Genomic DNA, 24,230 nt, shown 5'->3' with positions numbered 1-24,230 from the left:
TTGAAAGTAAACTGTTGGAAAAATTGTTTACAGAACATGAAATGGAAATGTGAAAATGGAAAATAAAAAAACAAAGCAAAACAAAACAAAAATGTTAACCCGCAAGTCTATTGCAGCGGTGCCCTAGACTTCAAGGTTTGCTTTGTGTCTCCGCACAGTTTAGGTGTGGCGCTCTCCAGGGGCCATGGGAAATACTTCTTCCGAGGGAATGTAACCATTGAAGAAGGTAAGAGGCAAACTTGGGTTGGCTTATCCTTGGGCGTGGGAAGGAAAGCTGAGAGCTAAATCCGGGGGAACTGAAGAGCATGCGTGACTTTCACACCTCTGGCTGGTGATTTGGGCACTTGACACAAATCACTGCCCTCTAGATGCTGCTTTTCTTGTCAGTTTTGTGTGGGTTTCTGAATGGTGGGAACCTCAAACAGTGGCTGGCTTTATTATACCCTTTTACCCATAACGTTGTAGAGGTAAATTACGGGAATCTCATACCACCTTGACTATTTTCATACATTTGGCATTTGTGGAAGAAGTAAATTAATGTAGAAACTCAAGTCTGAGGAAGGACTAATGCAAAGAAAGATCTGGAAGCCTTTGCTTTCAACATAGTTGGACCACACATCTCATTGGTTTTGTGTTACCCTTTGCCCATGGGAAATGTGACTACTGAAGAAACTGACAGAGGTTGAGGAGTGGGAGTAGGGTTGTGTGGCTCTAAGATCTTCTACCTACATAAAGAGTAGGTGGATAGTGACTCCCATAGACTTTAGCAATCACCAAATCCATCAAGTATAAAGTTGCTATCACTGAAACTGCCCTTTCTATACCCCAACAGCCCACAAATACTAACCAGTTACCATTTCCAATATTGTGAACACTTGTAATTAGGTGAGTGTCTTAGTCAGGGTTTCTATTCCTGCACAAACATCACGACCAAGAAGCAAGTTGGGGAGGGAAGGGTTTATTGAGCTTACACTTCCACGTTGCAGTTCATCACTAAAGGAAGTCAGGACTGGAACTCAAGCAGGTCAGGAAGCAGGAGCTGATGCAGAGGCCATGGAGGGATGTTTCTTACTGGCTTGCTTCCCCTGGCTTGCTCAGCCTGCTATCTTATAGAATTCAAGAACACCAGCCCAGAGAACCCAAGAACACCCACAAGGGGCCCTCCCCACTTGATCACTAATTGAGAAAATGTCCCACAGCTGGATCTCATGGAAGCACTTCCCCAACTTAAGCTCCTTTCTCTGTGATAACTCCAGCCTGTGTCAAGTTGACACACGAAACTAGCCAGTACAATTGACCCCTTGTCGTTAACTTGACACACAAACACATCACTATTAAGCCTCAACCCTTATTTTCTTATTCATCCCCAAGATCTAAATTACTTTAAAAGTCCCACAGTCTTTACATATTAAAAGTTCAATCACCTTAAAATGTCCAATATCTTTAAAATTCAAAGTCTTTTAAAAATTCAAAGTCTCTCAACTGTGGCCTCCACTAAAATACTTTCTTCCTTCAAGAGGGAAACACATCAGGGCACAGTCACAACCAAAAGCAAAACTCAAACTCCAATAGTTCAATGTCTGGGATCCAACTTGCAATCTTCTGGGATCCTCTAAGAGCTTGGGTCACTCCTTCAGTCCTGCCCTTTGTAGCACACAGCTTGTCTTCTAGGCTCCAGCTGCCTGTACTCCACTGCTGCTGCTGTTCTTGGTGGTCATCGTATGGTACTGGCATCTCCAAAACACTGTTGACTTCTACTATAATTGGGCTTCACCGATAGCCTTTCATAGGCTCTCTTCATGGTGACAAGCCTCTGCTCCTATGCATGACCCATTCAAGTCCTGGGCCATCAATGGCAACTGAGGCTGCACCTTCACCAATGGCCTTCTGTGGCCTCTCACTGTGCCAAGAGCCTCAGCTGCTCTTCATGACCCCTTCATGCCTTCAAAAACAGTACCATCTGGGTGACTCTTACACAGTACCAAGTCCAGCCACAGCACAAAATACAACTGTGGCTATCTCTGGAACACACTCTCTGTGCTCTCAGAAAACACTTCCAAGAAGATTTCATCTCAGTGATGCTGGTCTCTTCTTAATCACCACTAATTTCTTAGCTCCAGCTAACTAGCAACAATAGTCCCAGTAACACAAAGGTTTGCTTTAGTGGTTCTGGTATCTTGTTACTTACAGCTAATTCTTCAGCCCCAGCTATCCCAAACCACAGAATCTTCACAATCGAAACATGGCCACTGTAAGAGTCCTTAATCTTCCCTCTGAAATTTCACAAGCCAGGCCTCCATCTTTTGCACTGTTCTTAACATTGTCTTCCAAGCTCCTACAGAACTTTCCACAGCTTTTCTAGCTCAAAGTTCCAAAGTCCTTCCACAATCTTCCCCAAAACATGGTCAGATTGTCACAGGAATACCCCACTATGCTGGTATCAATTTGTCTTAGTCAGGGTTTCTATTCCTGCACAAACATCACGACCAAGAAGCAAGTTGGGGAGGAAAGGGTTTATTGAGCTTACACTTCCATGTTGCAGTTCATCACTAAAGGAAGTCAGGACTGGAACTCAAGCAGGTCAGGAAGCAGGAGCTGATGCAGAGGCCATGGAGGGATGTTTCTTACTGGCTTGCTTCCCCTGGCTTGCTCAGCCTGCTATCTTATAGAATCCAAGAACACCAGCCCAGAGAACCCAAGAACACCCACAAGGGGCCCTCCCCACTTGATTACTAATTGAGAAAATGTCCCACAGCTGGATCTCATGGAAGCACTTCCCCAACTGAAGCTCCTTTCTTTGTGATAATTCCAGCCTGTGTCAAGTTGACACACAAAACTAGCCAGTACAGTGAGCATGGTGTTTAAAGGGTTCTTAGTCCGTAAATCACTTTGAGTAAAACTCTTGCTTAACCTGGCCTTTAGGTCAGGTCCATCTGCCCATGGGCCCTGCAATGTTTCACAGGCATTGGGTGTTAACTGACGAGGAATCATGATGTCTGATGGAACAGAAGGGAGTGTAGAGGGCTACACCAGGTGCTGGGTAGAAGTAAGGATGTACCAGTCTAAGAGCCAAACATATGGCCTCTCTTCTCAAAGACATATAAGAGAACAATGAGTCAACCTTGTGACCTAGACAAGATATACTCTAAAGAATGTTATCTTAAAATCCATGCTTCCATTTCTAGAATTTTCTACTTCCATGAGCCATGTGTAGTTTTGAGGCCATCAGTGCCCCTGAAGCAATACAATTAATGCCCAAGGCATTTGAGATGAAACTGAAAAAAATGACTCAGGGTCAGAAGAGAAAGAAATGCCTTTAGTAGACTGTTTGCCCCTTAGCCTTTCCCTCCCTTGCTTTTTCTGTCTTGTTTCTTTGTCTCTGTCTCCCTCTCCCTCTGTCCTCTCCTTCCTTCCATTCCTCCCTTCTTCTGTCCTCTAGTTTCTGCTTCCCATCTCTTTTATCTGGCTTTCTCTCCTGCCCACAATTGTCTTTGCTGTCTTTTGGACTATTTCTCTGCTCACTATCTGCTTCCTATGTGTTCAACAGCTGTTAAGCTGAGCCATTGCATTGAGAGAAATCCAGAACTAAGCAAGAAATTAGTTTGAATACTCAGCAAGGGGGCTAGTGTCTGGTTATCCACACAAATGAGATCAGATCTTCCTCTCTCCATGGGTCCTCTGTAAATAAAAAGACTCAGCCCTGTCAGCTCCCTGAGTAAAAGAACCCAGGAAAGCTGCCTTCCCCGAGGCTGCTAGCCAAAAGCTCATCAGCAGTGAGAACTTTGGGCTGATCATAGCTCCCTTCTGTTCTTGGAGTGGAAAGTTCCTTGCGGATGGTGCCCATATTTCAGGGGTTCTGTAGTTAGGAAGGCTACTCCACAAGATGACTGGGTTCTCCATATGCTTTGCCCAATGCCAGCTTCGACGAAGATAATGAATATAAAGATAAACTCAAAATTTTAAGGGCTCAGTGCTGAGGGTTTAGCCCAGCGTTAGAAAATTGGCCTAGCAGGTACCACATTCTGGGTACAGTCCCCAGCATCCCTAAAACAGTGTTGAAGCTTGATGCCTGAGTTGGCTTCCTGATGATGTCGTGACTTTGCATAATCTCTTGTGACACGTTGCTTCTTTTACATAATTATATATAATGATTACTGAGTAAACTGACTGTATGTCACTACTCTCAGCTTCCTTGGGTATGGTTTTATTTTTAAAAGGATCAAAATTAGAAGGGAAAGGACTAGAGAAATTTTTACATTTGTTTGATATCCAAGAGATCAGAGAAGAAATATAGAGAAACTGGTCTCTTGTATCTCATATATGGGGTCTCTGAGACTGAGTCAGGCTTATAAGGGCTGACTAAATTGAAGCTAGAGAAGGGAACAGGCCGGACGTCTTCAACTTAGCATCCTGGAAAAGCATAGGCTACTGAAAGGCCTTCGCTTCTGTTGTTCCTGTAGTGAGCTTTGTCCCTGACATCCGTAGGCCTCACATGCCTCTTTGCTTTATTCTGTGCTTAAACATCACCTTTTCAGCCTCACCATCACAGATAGAACTGAAGCAAGGCTCTGAGTGAAGCCTCCCTATCTCTGTCCTCCCTGGCTCTCCCAGTGCTTTCTTGTCTGCAAGGTTGGGTCCATTGCCACCTTCTCAGCGGCTATCACTGACTTGTTCCTGCCTCAGGAAAAGTAATGAAGGAAGTGAGGGGAAAAGAAAGCAGGAAGGAAGGAGGAGTAGAAAGTAGGAAGCAAGGGAGAAGGGGGGAGAAAGTGGGAGAAAACAAGGAAGGGAAGAAGAGAGGGAGGGAGAGAACAAGATTGCCCTAGCGACTAATTGCTATCTTATTTAACCATCTTGTAGAGTTTTTGAGAATATTTCTTGGATAGGAAAGTTGATATAACTCAAGGGTTGACATGATATTCCCAAGTGTTCAATGGCTCAGTTCTTAAAGCACTGAGCAACATTATGTGGTACATCTAGTATTTTACGCATCTGCATTTGACATGGAAATTGGAGTAGAGTATGTCATTTGAGAAACCGACTCCCTGAAACATGTCATAAACATCATCAGAGTCCCCAAGCACATGGGGAAAAGCTTCTCTACAAGATGATCCATTGAAATCAATGAAATGGTGGCTCCACAGAGTCTTATGTCATTCATATTGCTGTATCATAATACCAGAGGCTAAGACTCTTTAGTTTACACTTTTAGAGGCTCCAAGTTCAATACAACATAGCAAGGACAGAAAGGGACAGTACATTTACTTGTAATTGTAGCACATTTACTATATTAGTACAAGTAAGAAAGCAAGAAACCCATTCCTGCGGCCACTATATAAATCTCTTCACTTTTCCTTAAGTCCCACACTTAGAAGTTCCCATCCTCACAATGCTATCTTATTTGAATTCAAGTTTCCAACACATAAACACACACACACACACACACACATTCACACATACACACAAACCTCTGAAAGACAAACCATATCAAAACCACAGCACAAATGAAGAAATCTGTGGTATTCTGAGACTCCCCTATGTTCCCTGCCAGCCTTAGCTCTACTAACTACTTTTCCAGACTGATGACTCTCTTTCACTTGGGATCTTGTAACAACTACTAGCATCTTTTATTGCTGGTTGAAAATAATTGAGTATTGACAATTTCATTTTACTCAACCTTTAATTCCACCCACGCAACTATGTGTCACATAAGGACATAGACCTGTTAGTGTCACAGTGGGTTAAATGGCCTGGCCCAGTTCTCAGTCTTCATGTAGCTCCAGAATCTGTTGTCCCAGCCATCCTGTTAGAAACACCCTTCATTTTTCATGAGGTTGAGATTTCTCTATGATGAATACCAAGGGAATATGGTAGTGTTGGCCACAGTGAGGTAAAAGACTTGTATGGATGACTTTGTACATGAGTCCAGAATCCTTGTTCCTTAGCATATCTCTTTGGGGTTGATATTTACTATGAACCTCCCCCACAAATACCATCTTTGAGTATTTGAGGTCTATAGGAAGAGTGGATAAGAGTGATCCTTATTCACTAAAGCTTTGTCCTTGACTTCCAGGCCTCCATGACTTAGAACATCCTGATGTGTCCTTGGCAGATGAATGGTAAGATCCAACAGTCCTTCATCAGCTTCTGGAATTGTTGCCCTCTTTGTTATCCACTTGTTTGCCCTCTTATCCAGTTTTCCTGGTCCAAATGCAAATGGGGGGAAATAGACCATGAATATTTATATGTTCTCCTTTGGGACCCTGTCCCATTCCTAGGTCATACTGCAACACTGACCTGCACCCAGAGCACCGCCATCTGTCTCAACTAGAAGCCATTAAGCTCTACCTCAAAGGCAAGGAGCCTCTGCTTCAATGTGAGTGTGCTCTCCAAGCATGTGTGAGGGTGTGGGGAGGGAGAGAAGCTACAAGTCATTGAGGAGGCATAGGTTTCGAGCGCAGCTTTGGTTTCCTATAAATTGTCAGTCATATTATATATAACCAAGTCTCTTCCTATGGGAAAACGAGAAATAGTGTAGATCATGACCAAAGTATTCTTAATCACACTGTATCTACACTCCCAAGCCTAATCAATTAGGTAAGTGGAGATGATAAAAGTTGGGCAGAGACTGCTATTCCAGTCCCCCTATTCTAAAAATAAGGAACTAAGGCCTGCCAAAAAACTATCTCCTGCTAGAGCATAACCTAATCTAATGATTCCCCAAGAGCAAGCAGTGCAGCCAACATCTGTTGCCTCTTCTCCTACTATGACCAATATCCCTTGGTAATGTTATGTGAGAAATAAATGGCTAATGACTATGGCCAAGAGGTAGAAGAAGGGGAGTCCCCACCTACCCACCCAAGAGCAAAAGCTTTGGATATTCCCCTGAGAAATGAGGAAACCCTCCCATTACACCACAGTTACAATAGATGCAACTTGAACAGAAGGAGTCACCTAAAAGGATCATGGTACCTGCACCCTCCTCAGTGTACACCACTTATCAATGATGGGGAAACTGTTTGAAATATGGCATCTTACAGAATAACCACAGCAATCCTAGCAGAGGTGTGTGGAGATTCTCCAGCTGTGCAGTGACAGTTTCATGGGCTGGGTTTTCTTTTAGGGATATCTTCTGGTAGGAGAAGAATCAGATGGGCAGCAGATGAGATCAATTTTTCATTTCTTTGACTTGTTAATTATTATGTTAAAAACTGTATCTCAAGCATAGATATGCTATGAAAGTGCATTTTTAAATTAAGCTTATTTTTTAAAAAAAATAGTATTTTCATATGTGTATGGGTGTTTTGCCTACATGCACACCTTTGTGCCACCTGAGTGTCTGGTACTTACAGAGACCAGAAGAGAACACTGCATCCCTGACACTGGAGTTAAAGATGGTTGTGAGCACCACATGGGTTCTCAGAATCAAACTCAGAGCCTCTGTGCATTTTGGAAACTCTGAATTTAGCTTTTTTAAACCACTGCTTGGCTTTGTAATATGTTGTGATGTTTGCTTCAGGGGCTTCTTAAGGAAGAAATATCATAGCTGGTACTGAAGCTTTTAAATGTCTCTTCCCTCTCCCTCTCCCTCTCCCTCTCCCTCTCCCTCTCCCTCTCCCTCTCCCTCTCCCTCTCCCTCTCCCTCTCCCTCTCCCTCTCCCTCTCCCTCTCCCTCTCCCTCTCCCTCTCCCTCTCCCTCCCCCAAAGAGCTACTTTTCTGTATTTGTTCATAATTATAAAGTCTTAGCATACTGATGCTGTTTATGTAGATATCTGTGAACAGTATATGACTTTCTTTTCACTATCTTGCATGTTAAACATTTTAAACAGAATTTACCATCCCTCATTCAAAATTGCGAAATTCCAAATCTAAAAAAACATTTAAACAACAACAGTGACACTGTGCCACGCTAAAAATTTCCCTTGTTGTTTGTGGTCCTATCTAGAGGTTATGTATTTCAAACATGTAATGAATTTTGTGTTTACACCCATGTCCTAAAACCATGTATCAGTATTGTGTCAGATATTATAAAATCTCTCAAACCTGAAATCTGAGCTACTTTTGGTATCAAATGTTTCAGTTAAGGAACACTTAGGATATATTTCCAGCCCAATATGGATTACTATATACAATAGTATAATACGCAGATATCTGTCTGTCTATAGCTTTTATTCCTCAGAGTTAGTAAGTTTATTTGCATGGATCATTTATTGCCTTATCCATAGGACTCCACTGTACAATCACATCTCAACATATGCACCATCTTTCTGATGATGCATGAAATTGTTGATAGTGTTTCTTCTTCATCCCTTCTACTCTCAGTACTCAGCCTGCCTCTGAGAAGCCTTTCCTAGACTCATGATCTCCTACCGTTCAACGTCTTTCACAGAACTCTACTCAGTAGACTTTTGGATAGAGGCAGCTGTCCCCTTTCACACTCTATGAGTAGCCATAATTATCAATGGTGGAATCCCATTCTCATGTCATGTTGGTTGCAGCCTGCTGAACAAGTGAGGGCTGAAGTGAGAGCCAGAGGCAGCATGGCTAGACCCAGCTTTTCCAGGAGTTCTGGCTTCCCCTCTCAGCATGCTGGCCCTGGCATGAACCGTGAGCTGGGTGAGCTGAGAGGAGAGAACAAAAAACCAAAGTGTGGGACACCCAGGCCTTTCCGCTTGCTACTGTCTAGTCCCATTGCTCAGGGCCTAATGGTATTTCCAGCGTATCAGATATCGGACTGTTTCATATTTTCAGCCAGTGGGGAGTTAACTCATAAAGTGATACCCTGCATAAGAAGAGAGCCTGCTGACGCCTCATACCATCCCCAGGAACCTCTATAGTGCCCTTCTTTGGAGCCTAGCCAAAGCCTTCTTGTCTTCTGTCCTTCCCAACAGGTGACAAAGAATTGATTCAAGAAGTTCTTTTTGATGCTGTGGTGAGCGCCCCTATCGAAGCCTATTGGACCAGCCTGGCCCTCAACAAATCTGAGTAAGTGTCTGCATATGTCCCCTCCATGACCATTTCCACTCAAGCTCCAAAGTATGGTTATGGTTTAAGGAACTAAGCCATTTTAGGGGCCTGGTGTTAAAGTTCTTTAATTTTTCCCCTAAGCTCCTAACCACAAAAGCTCGAGGCAGAGCAGCGGCAGGGGCTTGGATGGCAAGTCTGGGGCTTGACGTGTAATTTGTTGAATTTTAGCATTACATGAAATTCAGTATGTGGAGGTAGGGTGACACTTCCGAGGAATGGGGGGGGGGGGAAGGGGGGAAGGGTGGTGGTGGAAGAAGCTTCCAGCCACTCCACAGCTCCCCCTCACCCCAACCCAGGCTGGAGTGGACTTGGGAGGGAGCCAGGAGAGGTTGTGTGTAGGCTTGGGAAAAGGATAACTGTTTTTCAGTGGGGTGTCAGTTACTGCCCTGTGGTTTTATATCTAAAGTGGAAGAGGGGGTGTAAGTGGGGGAAATCAAGAGTAGTTGATGTCAAAAACGTGGGCTAGAGCAGTGTTAACAGCTTATTTTTGTAGTGTTTCTACTCTTTACTCTCCCTAGGCCCTAAAGTGGTACAGGATTCCGTTATGTTTGGGTTCCTATTTGTTGTTTTTTTTTCCCGTTATTTATACCTATGAACACTGCAGTGAAGGTGGGAGTACAGACAGGGAGGTTATGGCGAGACAGAGTTGATGGAGGAGACAGCATCAGTCCATTCCCAGGGCAATGGGAACTTCAGGAAGATGAACTGGCAGGATCCAGAGCCCATGGTGCAGAGAAAATAGTCTTCACGTTTGAAGAATTTGGGGTTACTGAGAAATGTGGAGAGTGGTGGGGTGGTGGAAGATGATGAGAGGAAGCTTCAGTAGGTGGGGGTGGGTCTGGACCTTGAGGGTCAGAGTAGAGATTTTGGAATGAAGCCAGTGTTTGGGACATGTTAGGCAAATGTTCTATCACTGAGTGTGTCTCCCATCCTTTAGATTTTAAATTTTATATTCAGAATATTAGCAAACCATTGAAGACTTTTAAGAAAGAGACTATGACAAATGGATTTCCTTTTTTTTTTTTTTTTTTAAAGAAAAAATACAGCCAGGTAGTGGTGGCACACGCCTTTAATCCCAGCACTTGGGAGGCAAAAGCAGGCAGATTTCTGAGTTCGAGGCCAGCCTGGTTTACAGTGTGAGTTCCAGGACAGCCAGGGCTACACAGAGGAACCCTGTCTAGAAAAAACAAACAACAACAAGAAATATAAACCACCTCTCTATGACTGCATATAAGATAGAGTGAAAATGGGTAGGAACAGCAGCAAGGCTCGGGGACATTCATGTATATGCCATACATATTAGGACAGCGGGAGCAAACTGTCAAGGCCCACATGTAGCCTGCTTCAAAGGTGGAGCTGCTCCACCCTGTACCAAGACCTGCTGGCTGTTTGTGGTGTGAGTGGAGGGAGGCTGAGCTTCCTTTTCATTACCAGATTGGCACAATAAGCCCTTGGGGAAAATAGTACTGTTTTATAGGATCGAAAATAAGGAAGGAGGAGCAAACCCTAGCTAGGCATGGCCAGAGCCTTTCCAGACACCAGAGGTGTAGTCTCACCGTGGAAAACTTCAGACCAGATTCCTTATAAGGATGAGAACGAATCAAAGCCTGTTTAGGGTTTCTTTCTCTCACAGATATGTAATGTTTCTTTTAGGGTCTTATGAAACTGTGACTTTGGAGCAAAGGTTGCTGACTCATCTCTCATGCGTGCTATAGATGTCTTAAATGGTAGCTTCTCCCACTGCGCACATCTGTAACTGATTGGATAACCTTCCAATTTGGCATGAGCTACAAACAGAGCCAAACGCATAGTGTTAGTTTCTGTTCACCCCTTACATACTTAAAAGTAGAACTAGCCACCCCGTTTTTGCCAAAGACTAAGAAATCAAAAACTCTATATTGAAAATGGCACAGGAACAAATTGCCTCTCACATCTAAGACAGAGAAGCTGCCTAAGGATGGCCATCATATTCATAATTTGCACATTGGAAAAATTGTGTTTGTGGAAAATGACTTTGTCTTTTCTTAAAGAAGAATCCTAGAAAACAGGCTCAGATGCAACTATGCTCTGGAAAATGACCACTGGTATAGAGAGTGTCCTTTATAAAGACAGTTGTTGGTGTTTCTGTACATGTTCTGTACATGTTCTGTACATGTTCAGAGGAGATATTGGGAGAAGCCGTTTGTGGTTATTGCCTTTTTTGTTGCTTTAACTGAATTCCTAAAAGAAGCAGGCAGAGAAATAGAGGATTCATTTAGGCTCACAGTTTCAGAGAATTCCATTCACAGTCTCTTGGCCTCATGTGTTTATACAGAGCACCGTGGTAGCAACAGTATGTGGCATGGGAGAGTTTTTTGCTCCACTTCATTATAAATGAGAGGGGTGAGGGGAAGATGGGAGAGAGAGATGGGGACAGAGAGGGGAAGAGAGACAGGAGAGAAGAGAAGAGGAAGAAGAAGAGGATGGGGGAGGCTCCCCCTATGTCTGCCTCCAGTGATTTCCTCCCGCCAGTTAGGTACATCCTCCTGAAGTTACCACAATTCCCAAAATAGCACCCACCAACCAAGGACCAAGTCCCCAGTACATGAGCCTTTTGGAGAATATTTTGTAAATATTATTTCACTCATCACTTTGGGAACATTTTCGAGAATAAGCTGTGACCTTTAGTCGAAACTATAAATTCTTTTCCAGCTGTGTGGAATCCCAGGTTGTGGGATACTATAAAGCTGGTTCAATGACTCCTTGTTTCCTTCCATGGGGAAGACCCAACCAACAGTCTCAAGACTAGAAATATACTTAGTAGCATCACAGTAAAACCATGCCCCGTGGACATCTGTTCATTCTTCCTCTAAGTCTCAGGCTGCTTTCTCTGGGCTCCTGCCCAGAACCTTACAATGAGAAGGAAGTGTTTAAGGTTGGAAGTGTGATCTTTCTTGCTCTTGCTGTATTCCTCGGCAGGGATTCCCTTCATCTTTCCTGCAAGTCTTTTTGTTCATGCCGTGTCAGGGATAGGAATTAGTAGCCTGACCTTGGCACATGCGTGGATGTGTACATGTGCAAGTTTCCCTGGTGACTTGTAAAGTTCAGGTTTCAAAGCTGCCGTTTTGTCAAACATCCTGTGAGTCCTGAGATGTAAAAGCCATTATCTGCTTACTGTCTAGAAGCACTCCCTGACGTCTGCTGTTCTGTTTCAGGAATTCTGACAAGGGTGTAGAGGTCGCCTTCCTCGGCACTCGCACAGGCCTCTCAAGAATCAACCTGTTTGTGGGGGCTGAACAACTCACCAATCAGTAAGTAGGAAGGCCCCTCTGCAGGGCCCAGTGAATGCCTCAAAGCAGAGATTCAAAGGAGGCTTATTTCATTTCTTAAGGTCCAGGCCACCTAAAGCCTGCTGAGAGTCTCTCTCTCTCCTACCATGAGGGCCCCAGTACATGTGTTCACCTGTCAGTTGCTCCCTCACAACCCTTTGTTCTTCATACTCATTGGCTTCTGTCCACTGTCCTGGAGTCCTCTCCTGCCTGGCAAGTCACCTCAGGCTTAACTTGGGAGATGATACAGCTGCTGAGGAACAGCTGGAGGAAAGGACTCTCTCATCCTGAAGCTCTTCCTAGGAATTACTGCCAGGGTCTCAGATCTGTTCCTGATTTGTTTGTTTGTGTTTCAGTAAACCTCTGCACCTCCACACTCAGCTTGAAAGGACACAGAGCCTCTCACCCAGCGGTGGGCTCTCTGAAGGTAGCAGGATTAACAGTCTCCATATAGCTTTCAAGAGAACTTAAAGAACAGGGACAAACAGTAGCTTAATCCAGTACCCAGTTACTTATCTGGTCATACTAGTTCTGATTCTTAAGGAGCTTAAAGCCCTTGGTTAACATATGAGTGTTTTACTAGCATGGGCCAATAGTCTGAATCTCCCCTAAGTTCATTGATAATATTTTTTTCAATCTCTTTTCTTTGACACAAGAGCATTGTTAGGTCAGGGACAAATGGGACCTAAGTGTCAGCAAAGTCTGAGGTGTTTAATAACTGACTGAGTTCAGACGTTCCCAGTAACTTTTCACAGTGGATCTTCAGGGACAATGGTAATCCACACTATGACTATGAGCTCGAGAGGGGCTGATCCTTGAGGTCTCATGAGGGAGCTATCCCTTCCCTAAAGGTCCAGTTCAGTGCTGTCCCTTCCTGTTGTATGGGACCCTGGCACCAGCCAAGTTTGACAAATGGTAGGTGAGTCCACCTACCATTTAGATACCAAACACCTTTTAGATGTTTGGAGAGACTGGCTTTGACATCCCTCTCAAGAACTTTTGCTGTCTCTTCCAGAAGCTCACATCTATTAGGTTGGAAATTCTCTTTCACTGCAACTTGAATTTTCTAAGCCCTCCTCAGCCTTTTACCTCCAAGGGAGGCCGTTTCTAGAAAGCAGGTTGCCAGGAAGGATGAATGTTGAGCTCACAGTGCCTTCTCCATGGAGGATCCAGAGAGTAAGCAAAGGCAGAAATAGATTTTCCATCTCTTAGATAAGCAGACTGTACTATTACTGGTTCTGATATTTAAAGCAAGCAAGCCATAATAGTAGTAGCTTTCTCCTGGGTCCATGACCTATCTAGCCTCAGGTTCTTGGCCTCACTAACAGTGTTGAGGTATGGCTATGGATATGGCCTTAAATCCAATAAGAAGTGGCTGTTCACACCCCTATCTTTTCCCATCATTATTGCCCCGATGGGCATATCTTAGCTAGTTATTATTATAGCATGCAGTGTTCATAACTGGGTGAGGTTACTGGTGACTTTTCCCTTCTGGTAGCATGTATAATACCTTCTAACACTATGATTGTTAGCCAGTGGGAGTAAAGCTTCCGGTAGAGTACCAGCTAGATTCCTTCATTTGTTTTTTATGCCATGGCAACTGTATGGTGGCTTTAGCAATAGGGTCTCACTATCCAGTTGTGGAGAGTAACCAATAGCATTGGCAACACCCTATCATGTTTAGCAGAGTCTGTGGAACCCCTTTGACCAACGACTCAAAAGGATGTAGAGTTGACATGGACACAAAGGCCCCAGAAAAGAAGCTATTCATAAATGATAGCTGCTAAGAGAGGAAAAAATCAATTATTTTTAGTGGCGTTACCCTGGATATACCAGCATAGTATCATCATACTACAGAGTAGGCCATGAGCTCAGGAGTAGTTGGCTGATATAAATCAGACTCCATGATTTTTCTTCCCTTTTCCCCTTAAACACAGAGGAATAGCATGAGGTTTTGTGGGTAAGGAGGTGTTAAGATCTGGAAGAAGCTGGGGGACAGAAAAAGATATGAAAAAATAAGCTGTTATGAAATCATCAAAGAATAAATATTTCTTCACACACATAAATGAGCAAACAGGCAAATAGCAACAATAAAACAGTAAGTTGTTAGGGTGGATCTGCGGGGATGATTGCCTTTCAGTTAGAGAATGCCAGATTGCCTGGTGCTTTTTACTTCCAGGCCTCTTTTCTGATCATCTGGACAGTGGGAGTTATAGTCGCCTTTGGTTATTGTGAGGATCAAATCCCTGTAACTTATGTACTCATGCCAAGGACACAGCAATGCAACAACCCACAGCAGATGCAGCAGATGCTCACTGACTAGGTTGAATTCTTCCATCCTCAATCAACTTACATATTGTAGCTTTACATGCAGGCGGCTTGACATTTAGTCCCAGGATCATTGGTGTTCCTGTCCCTCTGTGGTTCTTACTGAGATCCAACAGTTTGGATAAATTCTTGAAGCCATGGGTGGAAAGTTAGGTTTTTTTTTTCCTGTGTGAATAGATGTGCATGTATATATGTAAACACACACACTTATGAGCAGAGAAGGAACTGGATCTTTCAGAGCTATAATTACAGATGTTTGCAGAATGCCTAGCTTGTTCTGTGGGTGCTGGAATATGAACTCTAGTCTTTCTTATTACACAGCAAGTGCTCTTAACCTGTGAACCATCTGTTTAGCTCTAGAAAGCTTTAGAATTTCTGATTTTTTCTTTTGACTATGACATGAAAGGAAGAGCTCAGAGATCTAGATAACATGGAATTTTTTGACCAGAATTAACCTGTACCATAATGAGTTCTTCGGCACTGTGTCCTCGTAAGGCCTGTACTGTCATCTCCACTTATCAGAGGGGTAAATGGGGCACAAAGAGTCCATTACTCGCTCAAGGCCATTCGGTTCCACACAGAACCTAGTTGTGCCCTGTCCAGCACCAAAGTAGTACCTTAGATGGAGAAGTAGACACCAGCTTTGGGGCCTCTGTATAGAAATGCTGCTGTCTGCTGCCTCCTGAATCACTGCTTGGTAGTTGGCAGAGACCTTCCAGGATCCCCAGCAATGTGATCCTTTCTCAAATACCAGAGTTAATGGAGAAATAGAGCTACAAGTTCCTTCTTGTGGCACTCCAGTCTATTGTCCTAAACACCATGACTCTGTACACAAGCCCCTGGAGTAACATAAAGGGCTATATATTTCAAGCTCCTCCTACCTGTGGCTGTGTAGCTCACCACCAAATAGCACTGACTTGGGTGAAAATACTCATCTATTACTGGATGTGTATATGAATCGCTCAGTGGCCCAGGGTAGACAGTATCTGCTCCTCTTCCCTATGAGCTATAGAGCAGAGATACTCACTACATCTGTGTAAGCCAGGCCTATTAAGTATTTAATGTCCAAAGAAGAAATGACAAAGGTAAAAGCTAGTATGTGAGATACATGAGGACCTTAGAACCAAGAAGCTTGACTACTGCATAGGGCACTGAGCTTGGAAGTCCCACTACCCAGCTCTGTAACTAGCTCAGGAGATCCCCAACCTTTTCAGTACTCTTCACTACTATTTAGTTGGTATTCTGGATCGGAAGGGAACAATTTTACCATTTCTTAAAAAGGGGAAATTTCTAGAAAGGAGTATTGTTAAGGAGAGTGGGTAAACAAATGTACACAGTTATACTAAAACCAGTTTGAGTCTGCTATGGCCAGTCCCAGTAGTATACAATTTTATGATGACTTTTAACCCAATGGGCCATTTACAAAAGAAGGTAGCTGTACTACTGAGGGAATTTGAGGGAATCTGGGAAATATTTTAATGAATGAAATTTGTTTTAAATGATTGCAGTAATTTTATCTGTATGTGGGATCAAATTTATCTTGTGATACTAAAGATTCATTCTGTGCATGCTAAATGCCTAAGCCTGGGGATATTGAAGAGATATTGATGCTTCTACCTTTGTAGAAGTCTGAAGCCTCTGATGTTTTAATGTGGTTGCAGGGAGGCTAGTTTCAGGTTTTTTGTTTGTTTGTTTTGTTTTCCCTCATTGAAGTGGGATATATTTCTTGGGTGGGAGTCAAGAGAATTCTGACTAGTCACATTATGAAACTAAAAATTGATTTTCTGAATTGAATGCTAAAAAGTTCATTAAACTATCAAGTCAGAGCCTAGTTCACAATTTTCTCTCCTTAGTTCATATATTGAAAATGGGGCCATTAGTGATCCAAATGATGGCCTTTTCCATACTTAGTCTTATTACCTGACTGGTCTGTCTTCCTGAAAAATATTTACAAACAGTGGACCAGTGAGGCCAGCATTTCCTCTCTTTAGGGGTGACCTATCAGCAGAAAGGTCTCAGAGGCTGTAGGGTAACTGGACTCTTTGGAGGAAGGTCAGGTCAACAGACACTCATTGGGACTTCAAGACAATAGTCCCTTTATACTAGGAGATAGGTCCCAAGACCCTTAGTGGAAATCTGAAACTAGATAGTTGCAAACCCTATGTTCTGTCTTCTTCTAAATTCATACCTATGTAAAAGTTTAATTTTAGACTAGGAACAGAGTAACCAATTAACCATAATATCTAATGATGACTAGAACTATTATAACATTATACTATAAACCATATGCGTGTCAGCTATTTCTCTTCAAAGGTCTTCCTGTATTACTTGCTCTTCTTAGGGATGATCTGAGATAAGATGACTTACTGATGTGTGCAGAGGTGACTCGGCTTGAATAGTGTAGGCCTTGTCACATAGCCTGGGGCCACCTACTAAGGGTAGGTGCTTGAACAAGCACTTCCATTAGAGACAACTTGAGTCACTGACAAATATCAAATAACTAATATGAAACATAGATATGCTAGACATCAGGGTGCTCATGTCCTTGGTGAAATGGAATGAAATGCCAGGAATTTGCATCAAAGTGCCACACATTTTAAAATACACAAGTTAAATTTTTCCTGCAAGCTTCCAAGTAATGTTTCTCAACCATAGTTGACTGTCGATGTCTGATACATGACATGAAAGCAAAGCTGTAGATAAAGAGGAATCTCTTGGTTTCTCTTCCAGCTGCTGTGAGAAAAGCAGCTAAAGGAAGAACAGGATTTATTTGGCTCACAATTCCAGGCTACAGTCCATCCTGGCAGGGAAGCCATGGTCATAAGAGCTCAAGAGAATGATCACATTACCTTCCTGGTCAAGAGCAGGGAACAAAGATTCAATGAATATATGCAAGTTGTAAGCTTGCCTTCTTCATTTTATGTAGTCTAGTATTCTATACAAATCGTCCGATCAGTGGTTCTGCCTACAATTAAGATGGGCCATCCCACATCAATTAATATAGTCAAGACAATTCCTCAGGGGTATTCTCTGAGGGTAACCTTAATCTTTCCAGTGGTTCTCAACCTTCCTAATGCTGATATCCCTTAATATAGTTCCTCATGTTTGAATAATCCCCAAATTATTTTTGTTGCTACTTTATAATTTTTCTATTGTTATGAATCATAATATAAATAAGTATTCTTTGATGGTCCTAGGTGGCCCTTGTGAAAATGTTGTTCAACTCTTAAATGAGTCATGACCCACAGGTTGAGAACTTCTGATCTAGCCGCTCACTCACAGGTGTGTCCAGAGATTGCCTCCTAGATATTGAGTTGACAACTAGCCACATGAAGACTATATATTTAAAGCTCTTTGGAGAAGATGCACAAAGCTGAGTAAAATGCTGTCCACAGAGGCTTGCAGAAGGAGATGGGACAATATATGAATTAGGCCCATAGATAAAGAAGGCAATGTGACTAAATATCTCAGAAACTTTAGTGGGACAAGAGATTATATGTGTCATGTGACTAGATTCATGTGGAAGATGCTTTCTGAAGCATATTTTGTGATGCATTTAGAATCATCTTAAACAACAGAATCTTAATGTACACATACTCATACACACACACATACACACACACACATACTGCTAAATCGGGGGAAGTGACAGATATGACAAAAACAATTTTTCTTCCTATACTAGAAGCACAGATGAAAATCATATTGTACTTCATAAGTTCTACAAAGTAGTTGTCTACTAAACTAAAATCTCAGTAACAAGAATGATTTTGACTTTGAGAGGATGCTGTAGGGAAGAGAACAAATATAGATGGGGTGTTGTTCTCCTCAGAGAGAAATGCTATGGGCAAGGGGGAAGGTCAGGAAAGGAGAGGGGCCACAGAGGACCCAGGAGCCATCCTGGGTGCCTAAAGGTAAGTAATATAGGCAAAGAAGTACCTGAAGGTCCTGATAGGAAGACAACTTTACCTCCCTTACCACTCTCCATTAGTTTGCCTACTATAGTGTGCATTCATTTTACTCTTTCTGTACGATCTGATTCCCAGACCCCACAAGGTACTTTTGAGTCAAGTGGGCTGCACAGTGCTGCCTTGGGTCTCTATTGGGCTAAAGAGGGCAAATTAAACTTTTCAAACCCAACCCTAGTCTCTCCTGACCAAGGCTCTTGGATATCCTGTGTGCACCACAAGTGGTACAACACACTCTTCTCATTCATTTTCAGGGACTTCCTGAAGGCTGGAGACAAAGAGAACATCTTTAATGCCGATCATTTCCCTCTCTGGTATAGAAGAGCTGCTGAGCAGATTCCAGGAAGCTTTGTCTACTCCATCCCCTTCAGCACAGGTGGGCCAGGGCACTTACAGTTTCACTCTGCTGGCCTGGTCATTGTGGGAATTTGTGTGAGTCCCGGAGAGAGCCTTGTTCAACCTTCAGCTAGTGCAGAATACATTAGGCCATATCTGAGCCCACTGGCTCACTTGTTCTACTTTGGTGACAAACCCTAATACAGTGGAGGTTTGTCTCAGCCAAACGGTACAAAGGGCATTTTAGGAAAGAGGGTTAATATTTTGCATCCTATGGTATTTGAGTACAAACTTCCCAGTCAATTGGTTTCCAAGCCCTGTGTAAAAGAAGGTTTAGGCATCCTTTGTTGTTGGGGCCAGACCATCAACCTCAACCCCATCCTGTCAAGTGACCCACTTCCTTCAGCAAAGTTTCACCTCCTCAAGGTTCCACAAACATCTCAAACAATACCCTCACTTGGGGAACCTATCATTGAAGCACATGAGCCTCACAGGGTCATATCACATACAAGAGTCATATCACATACAAGGGTCATATCACATACAAGAGTCCTTCATTAATGGAGAGACTCAGAGGTGAAACTTCAGCACTGAGGTTTTCATAAGGGGTGGGATTTGTGGTAGCACAGCTAGAGGGCTCTTTCCTGGTGTCAGGATTTTGAACATGTTCTCTTGCTTATATGCCTCTGAGCATGGGTATCTAAACATGGGTAGTTCCTCTTATATGCTTCTTAGGTTCCATAGCCTTCCTTCATGCTTCTCTGCATCTGATTTTCTTGTTTGACATGTCAATCAAGACACAATGAACTATTTGGTTCTACAGACAACCCGTGAACAATACCATTTTAATCTCATTTTACCTTCCTTTATCCTGGTCCTTTAAAGCAGACAACAATACTTAGCTTGCTGTCCTGGGTCTTCTAGGAGCCATCGAGTCTATAATAAGGGCACTGGCACTGTGGCAGACTATGGTATCCCTAAACTACATTGCATGTGTGCTCACATAAGTATCATGGTCTCCTTTGCCAAGTTACTTTGTAATCCTCTGTGTTTGTCTAGACTACATATGCTTGAGAAAAAAAAAAACAATTCTGATTTAATTAAAACTGCCTTTGTATAGGTTTTGGAAACAGGTTTTTACCGATCATTTAATCTGATCGTATAGTGAAAGAAACTAACTTTATTTATGGTAAAATTATGAATAATATAAAATCATAGAAGATTTCCTGACTACTTTTCACTTAGATTTCTTTTGGATTCAAGAAAGATCTACAACACAACCAGGTACCTGCCACTGTGGTGAAGTTCCTTGGGTTGACCACTCAGACACAACATGGTTATTTAGTCTTGATCTAAGAGAAAATTCTAAATTGCCTTGGTCATGAGTTTGATTCCAGTTTGATTTGCCTTGCCTGGTTCTCAGTTCAATGGATGTAATTCAACTCTCATTCACTGAGTTCCTTTCTCTGAGGCTGGCGCCAGATGAACATTCAGCATTTGTGATCATAGTTTTTAGTTAGCAGATATTGGAACTGTTTTTACTATTAGGAAGCCAATACATGCTTGATGATGTCATCACATCAATAGTGTTTGGATAAAGTATTCATTGCAGTTATCTCCCTAGAGTGGTTTTGCTTAGAAAAACTGTTTATAGGCCAGTTAATACCTGTACTGGCTGGTTTTGTGTGTCAACTTAACATGGGCTGGGGTTATCACGGAGAAAGGAGCTTCAGTTGGTGAAGTATCTCCATGAGATCCAGCTGTGGGGCATTTTCTCAATTAATGATCAAGGAGGGAGGGTCCCTTGTGGGTGGTACCACCTCTGTGCTGGTAGTCTTGGGTTCCATAAGAAATCAAAGTGAGCAAGCCCAGGGAAGCAAGTCAGTAAGTAACATCCTGCCATGGCCTCTGCATCAGCTCCTGCTTCCTGACCTGCTTGAGTTCCAGTCCTGACTTCGTTTGGTAATGAACAACAGCAGTGTGAAAGTATAAACTGAATAAGCTCTTTCCTCACCAACTTGCTTTTGGGTCATGATGTTTGTGCAGGAATAGAAACCCTGATTAAGACAATAGCTATATAAAAAATCTAGGATATGGCAGCTAACTTACCAATAATTTAGGAATTAGGTTTCAGGCAACTGTATTTAGAGAGGTAACACAAATCAGACAACAGACACAGATAAACATGTCAGGGAGTAACCGTAGATTACAAAGCCTACCATCTTTATGGTAGCCGATGGTTTCAATATGAAGAACTGGACTCTCCCCAGAGCAGGTAGCATCAACTTATCATCTTGTTTCCAGAATTAATAGCAGAGTGTCCATATTCTAGAACTTTCTGGACTCTGGATACAGTCCCAGAAAATTTTACTGATGGATGGCCTTGGGCTGGGATTATATATATATATATTGGTTTTTCCGAGACAGGGTTTCTCTGTGTAGTCCTAGCTGTCCTGGAACTCACTCTGTAGACCAGGCTGGCCTGGAATTCGGAAATCCACCTGCCTCTGCCTCCCAAGTGCTGGGATTAAAGGCATGTGCCACCACCGCCCGGCTATTTTATATTTTAAACTCCAGATTGTTTCAATTTTTGTTATGGTGAGTTTTCTTTCTACAGGAACAGTCAACAAAAGCAATGTGGTGACAGCAAGTACCTCCATACAGCTCCTGGATGAGCGGAAATCTCCTGTGGTAGCAGGTAAACAATGATTTTGGTTGAAGATTCTGATATACGCAGGGCTTCTGTTTGTCTAACACATTCACTCTCCAAAAGGTAGGTTTCAAAAGGAGAAAAACTGAAACATTTCTTCTTCAGCTCTATGTTATCTCCTTCACACTAAGGCTCTAGAGTACGGGTTCTCTATTGGTAGGTGGAGACCTGTTTGGGAGTCACATAACCATTTCACAGGGCTCATTTAAGACCATCAGACGTTTACATTGCTATTCATAATAGTAGCAAAATAACAGTTTTAAAATAGTAATGGACTAATTTTAAGGTTGGGGGTCACTACAACATGAGGAATGTATTAAAGGGTCATAGCATTAGGAAGGTGAGAACCACTGTTCTAGAGGCTCTGGGGATTTCATGTGAAAGCAGAAATCCTTCACAGGGTTTCTGTTGACTCTGATCCAAGGGGAGATAGTTAGAAAATATCTTGGCAATTTCCTGACATTGGGTAAACACTTGATTACAGGAAGTTCTAGGTTGCTCATTTTTATGCATTTAGGAAGGTGATGATTGGCATCCAGGAAATTATGGGCATTTTTTTATACATTGGCACACATAAACTGCATTAGCACACACAAGCTGAAGTGTGGCCTTTTCTTCAGAAACCATGATACATGCATGTGCAAGTGCTGGCTTTGGGAGCCGGGGAAAGCTAAACCATTCTACAGTTGAGTCTTGGGTTGTCGAGGACGCCTTTTCTCTGGCTTCTCCACTGTTCTCATCCCATCCGAGTCACAGTAATGACCTATGTCTGCTGAAAGTTTTGTTAGTGGCATTTGTATTGAGGGGCTGGAATCTGCCATAGCTCCCCTAGAAAGGCTTAAGAGCATGCCTGGCGCATAGTCCATTCCTAATACATTATTTCTGGGACCATTGGTTAATGGATGGATGGTATGTGCCAAGCACTCTCCTGATCTGGACTGTGTTTACCAAAGGGAGTCATTTGTTTTGGGGCAGGCTGCTTCATGAAGTTATATTTCAGAATGACTTTGAACATCCGTGCCTGTGTCTCTGCAACACTGTGATAATTTGTAGAAAGGGGGGCCAAAAGGAGCAGAGGAGCAGGCCTGACTGAAGTGTTTGCTCTTTAGCCGGGAACCACCGCTTTTCCCTCCACTTTATTTCTGACAGGGCCTGTGCATCATAATTATATTAGCAGGGGCTGAACAATCTGGGGATAGCCACTCTGGTTATCCTTGGGCGATTGGATATGACAGGAAAGACAGCCTTATGTATTTGACCTACAGCTTATCTTGAACTAGGAGGACCTACAATTAATCAGCCAACAGATACGGGCTCTGAGGATTCATGGCTCCTGTCTTCAAATGCTGTCACCTAATGCCTCATGCTCCTTGAGGAAAGTAGAAGACAGGATCACTTAACTCAGCAAGATTTATTTTTGCCTAAAGGAGGTCAGGCTTGCTTACCTCTGGGCTGTTATAGCCAGCTAATTCTAGAGGCGTGTTATCTCCTGGGGGCTGGGGTCAGAGACAACAGCTGTCAATGACATGGTCAGACCAAAGTAGTCTCTCTGGTTCAACATTTCTCTTTAAAACCCTTTCTGTGGGTCTCTTATTCACTGATTATAAAGGGCACTCCTGGCCTTTTCTGAAATCACCTATTCCAGATACCTTTGTCCATGTGTAAAAGGTATGTTCAAATGGGAGTAAATGTCGACTCTTTTATAAGTGAATATGACTTTGTCTGGAAGCTGTGTATCTAAGCTAACAAGGAGCATGCATTTGGCAGATGGTTTGCTAGTCTATTATTGAGTTACAAGCTGGCCAGAGACCACAGGCAGGTCACAGTTTGGCTCACCTTGAGGGGATAAGAAAGGCATGTCTTATTTCTTGTTTCTTAAGTGTGTATCAACTGGTCCCCATGTTCAGCAGATAATGACAGAGCAAAGCCAAGAAGCAGGGCCATCTGGGGAACTGTATTTAGTGTGGACCTTTTCAAGTTGGTGCCTGCTGACCTTCTCTCTCCTTCTACATTTGGGAGACATGAAAGAAAACAGCCTCCCTTGGTTTTGATCTTGCAGACTGCTGTGGCTATACCCCCATGGTGGCAGTGACCTCAGAGGGACCTTTCTGTCTCCCAAAGCAGAGCAGTCCCTTCAGCACATCCCTGGCTTCTGTGGACAGTCTCAACTATCATGTCAGTCACCAGGGAGGAGGTTCCATAGCATTCCACTCTGTATTTTACTCAGATTACTCAGCTAGTGTTTACCACTATGAAATTAAGGGGGCCTTTTAGTTGGAGAGGCAGTCTTGTTTTGGCAGATGAAGATGAACTTGTGAGCAGGCTTGTTCCCCATTAGCAGGCCTCTGACAGCAGATGGGACACAGCCGACTGGCAGGAATTTGGGGTCTCAATGAAATCCTTGTGTGCGGTTGAAACTTATCAGAAAGAAAAGGTGTATCACTTTGCAAATAGTTCCCAAAGACCCTATTGAATGGCTGCCCCTTGCACAGCCTGACCTGATATCTTTGAGTTTATTAGCTGTAATGTACTAGTTTGGGGGTAGAAAGAGG

General features: G+C 42.9%; 1 protein-coding gene across 1 annotated transcript in view; it reads left to right on the top strand.

Annotated features, from left to right (window-relative positions):
- Cacna2d3 (calcium voltage-gated channel auxiliary subunit alpha2delta 3) overlaps positions 1-24,230 on the top strand; it is an 827,632-nt gene that overhangs the window by 657,336 nt on the left and 146,066 nt on the right. Inside the window, exons 21-27 of the mRNA XM_052190624.1 lie at positions 159-226; positions 6,074-6,119; positions 6,279-6,376; positions 8,893-8,986; positions 12,223-12,318; positions 18,887-19,008; positions 21,586-21,666. Of these exons, the coding sequence (XP_052046584.1) occupies positions 159-226; positions 6,074-6,119; positions 6,279-6,376; positions 8,893-8,986; positions 12,223-12,318; positions 18,887-19,008; positions 21,586-21,666 (605 nt within the window). The remainder of the gene's footprint in view (positions 1-158; positions 227-6,073; positions 6,120-6,278; positions 6,377-8,892; positions 8,987-12,222; positions 12,319-18,886; positions 19,009-21,585; positions 21,667-24,230) is intronic.

Source organism: Apodemus sylvaticus, chromosome 8, assembly GCF_947179515.1.
Source record: "Apodemus sylvaticus chromosome 8, mApoSyl1.1, whole genome shotgun sequence".
NCBI lineage: Eukaryota > Metazoa > Chordata > Mammalia > Rodentia > Muridae > Apodemus > Apodemus sylvaticus.
The sequence above is the reverse complement of the archived record's forward strand: the minus strand, read 5'-3'. Positions and strand labels throughout refer to the sequence as shown.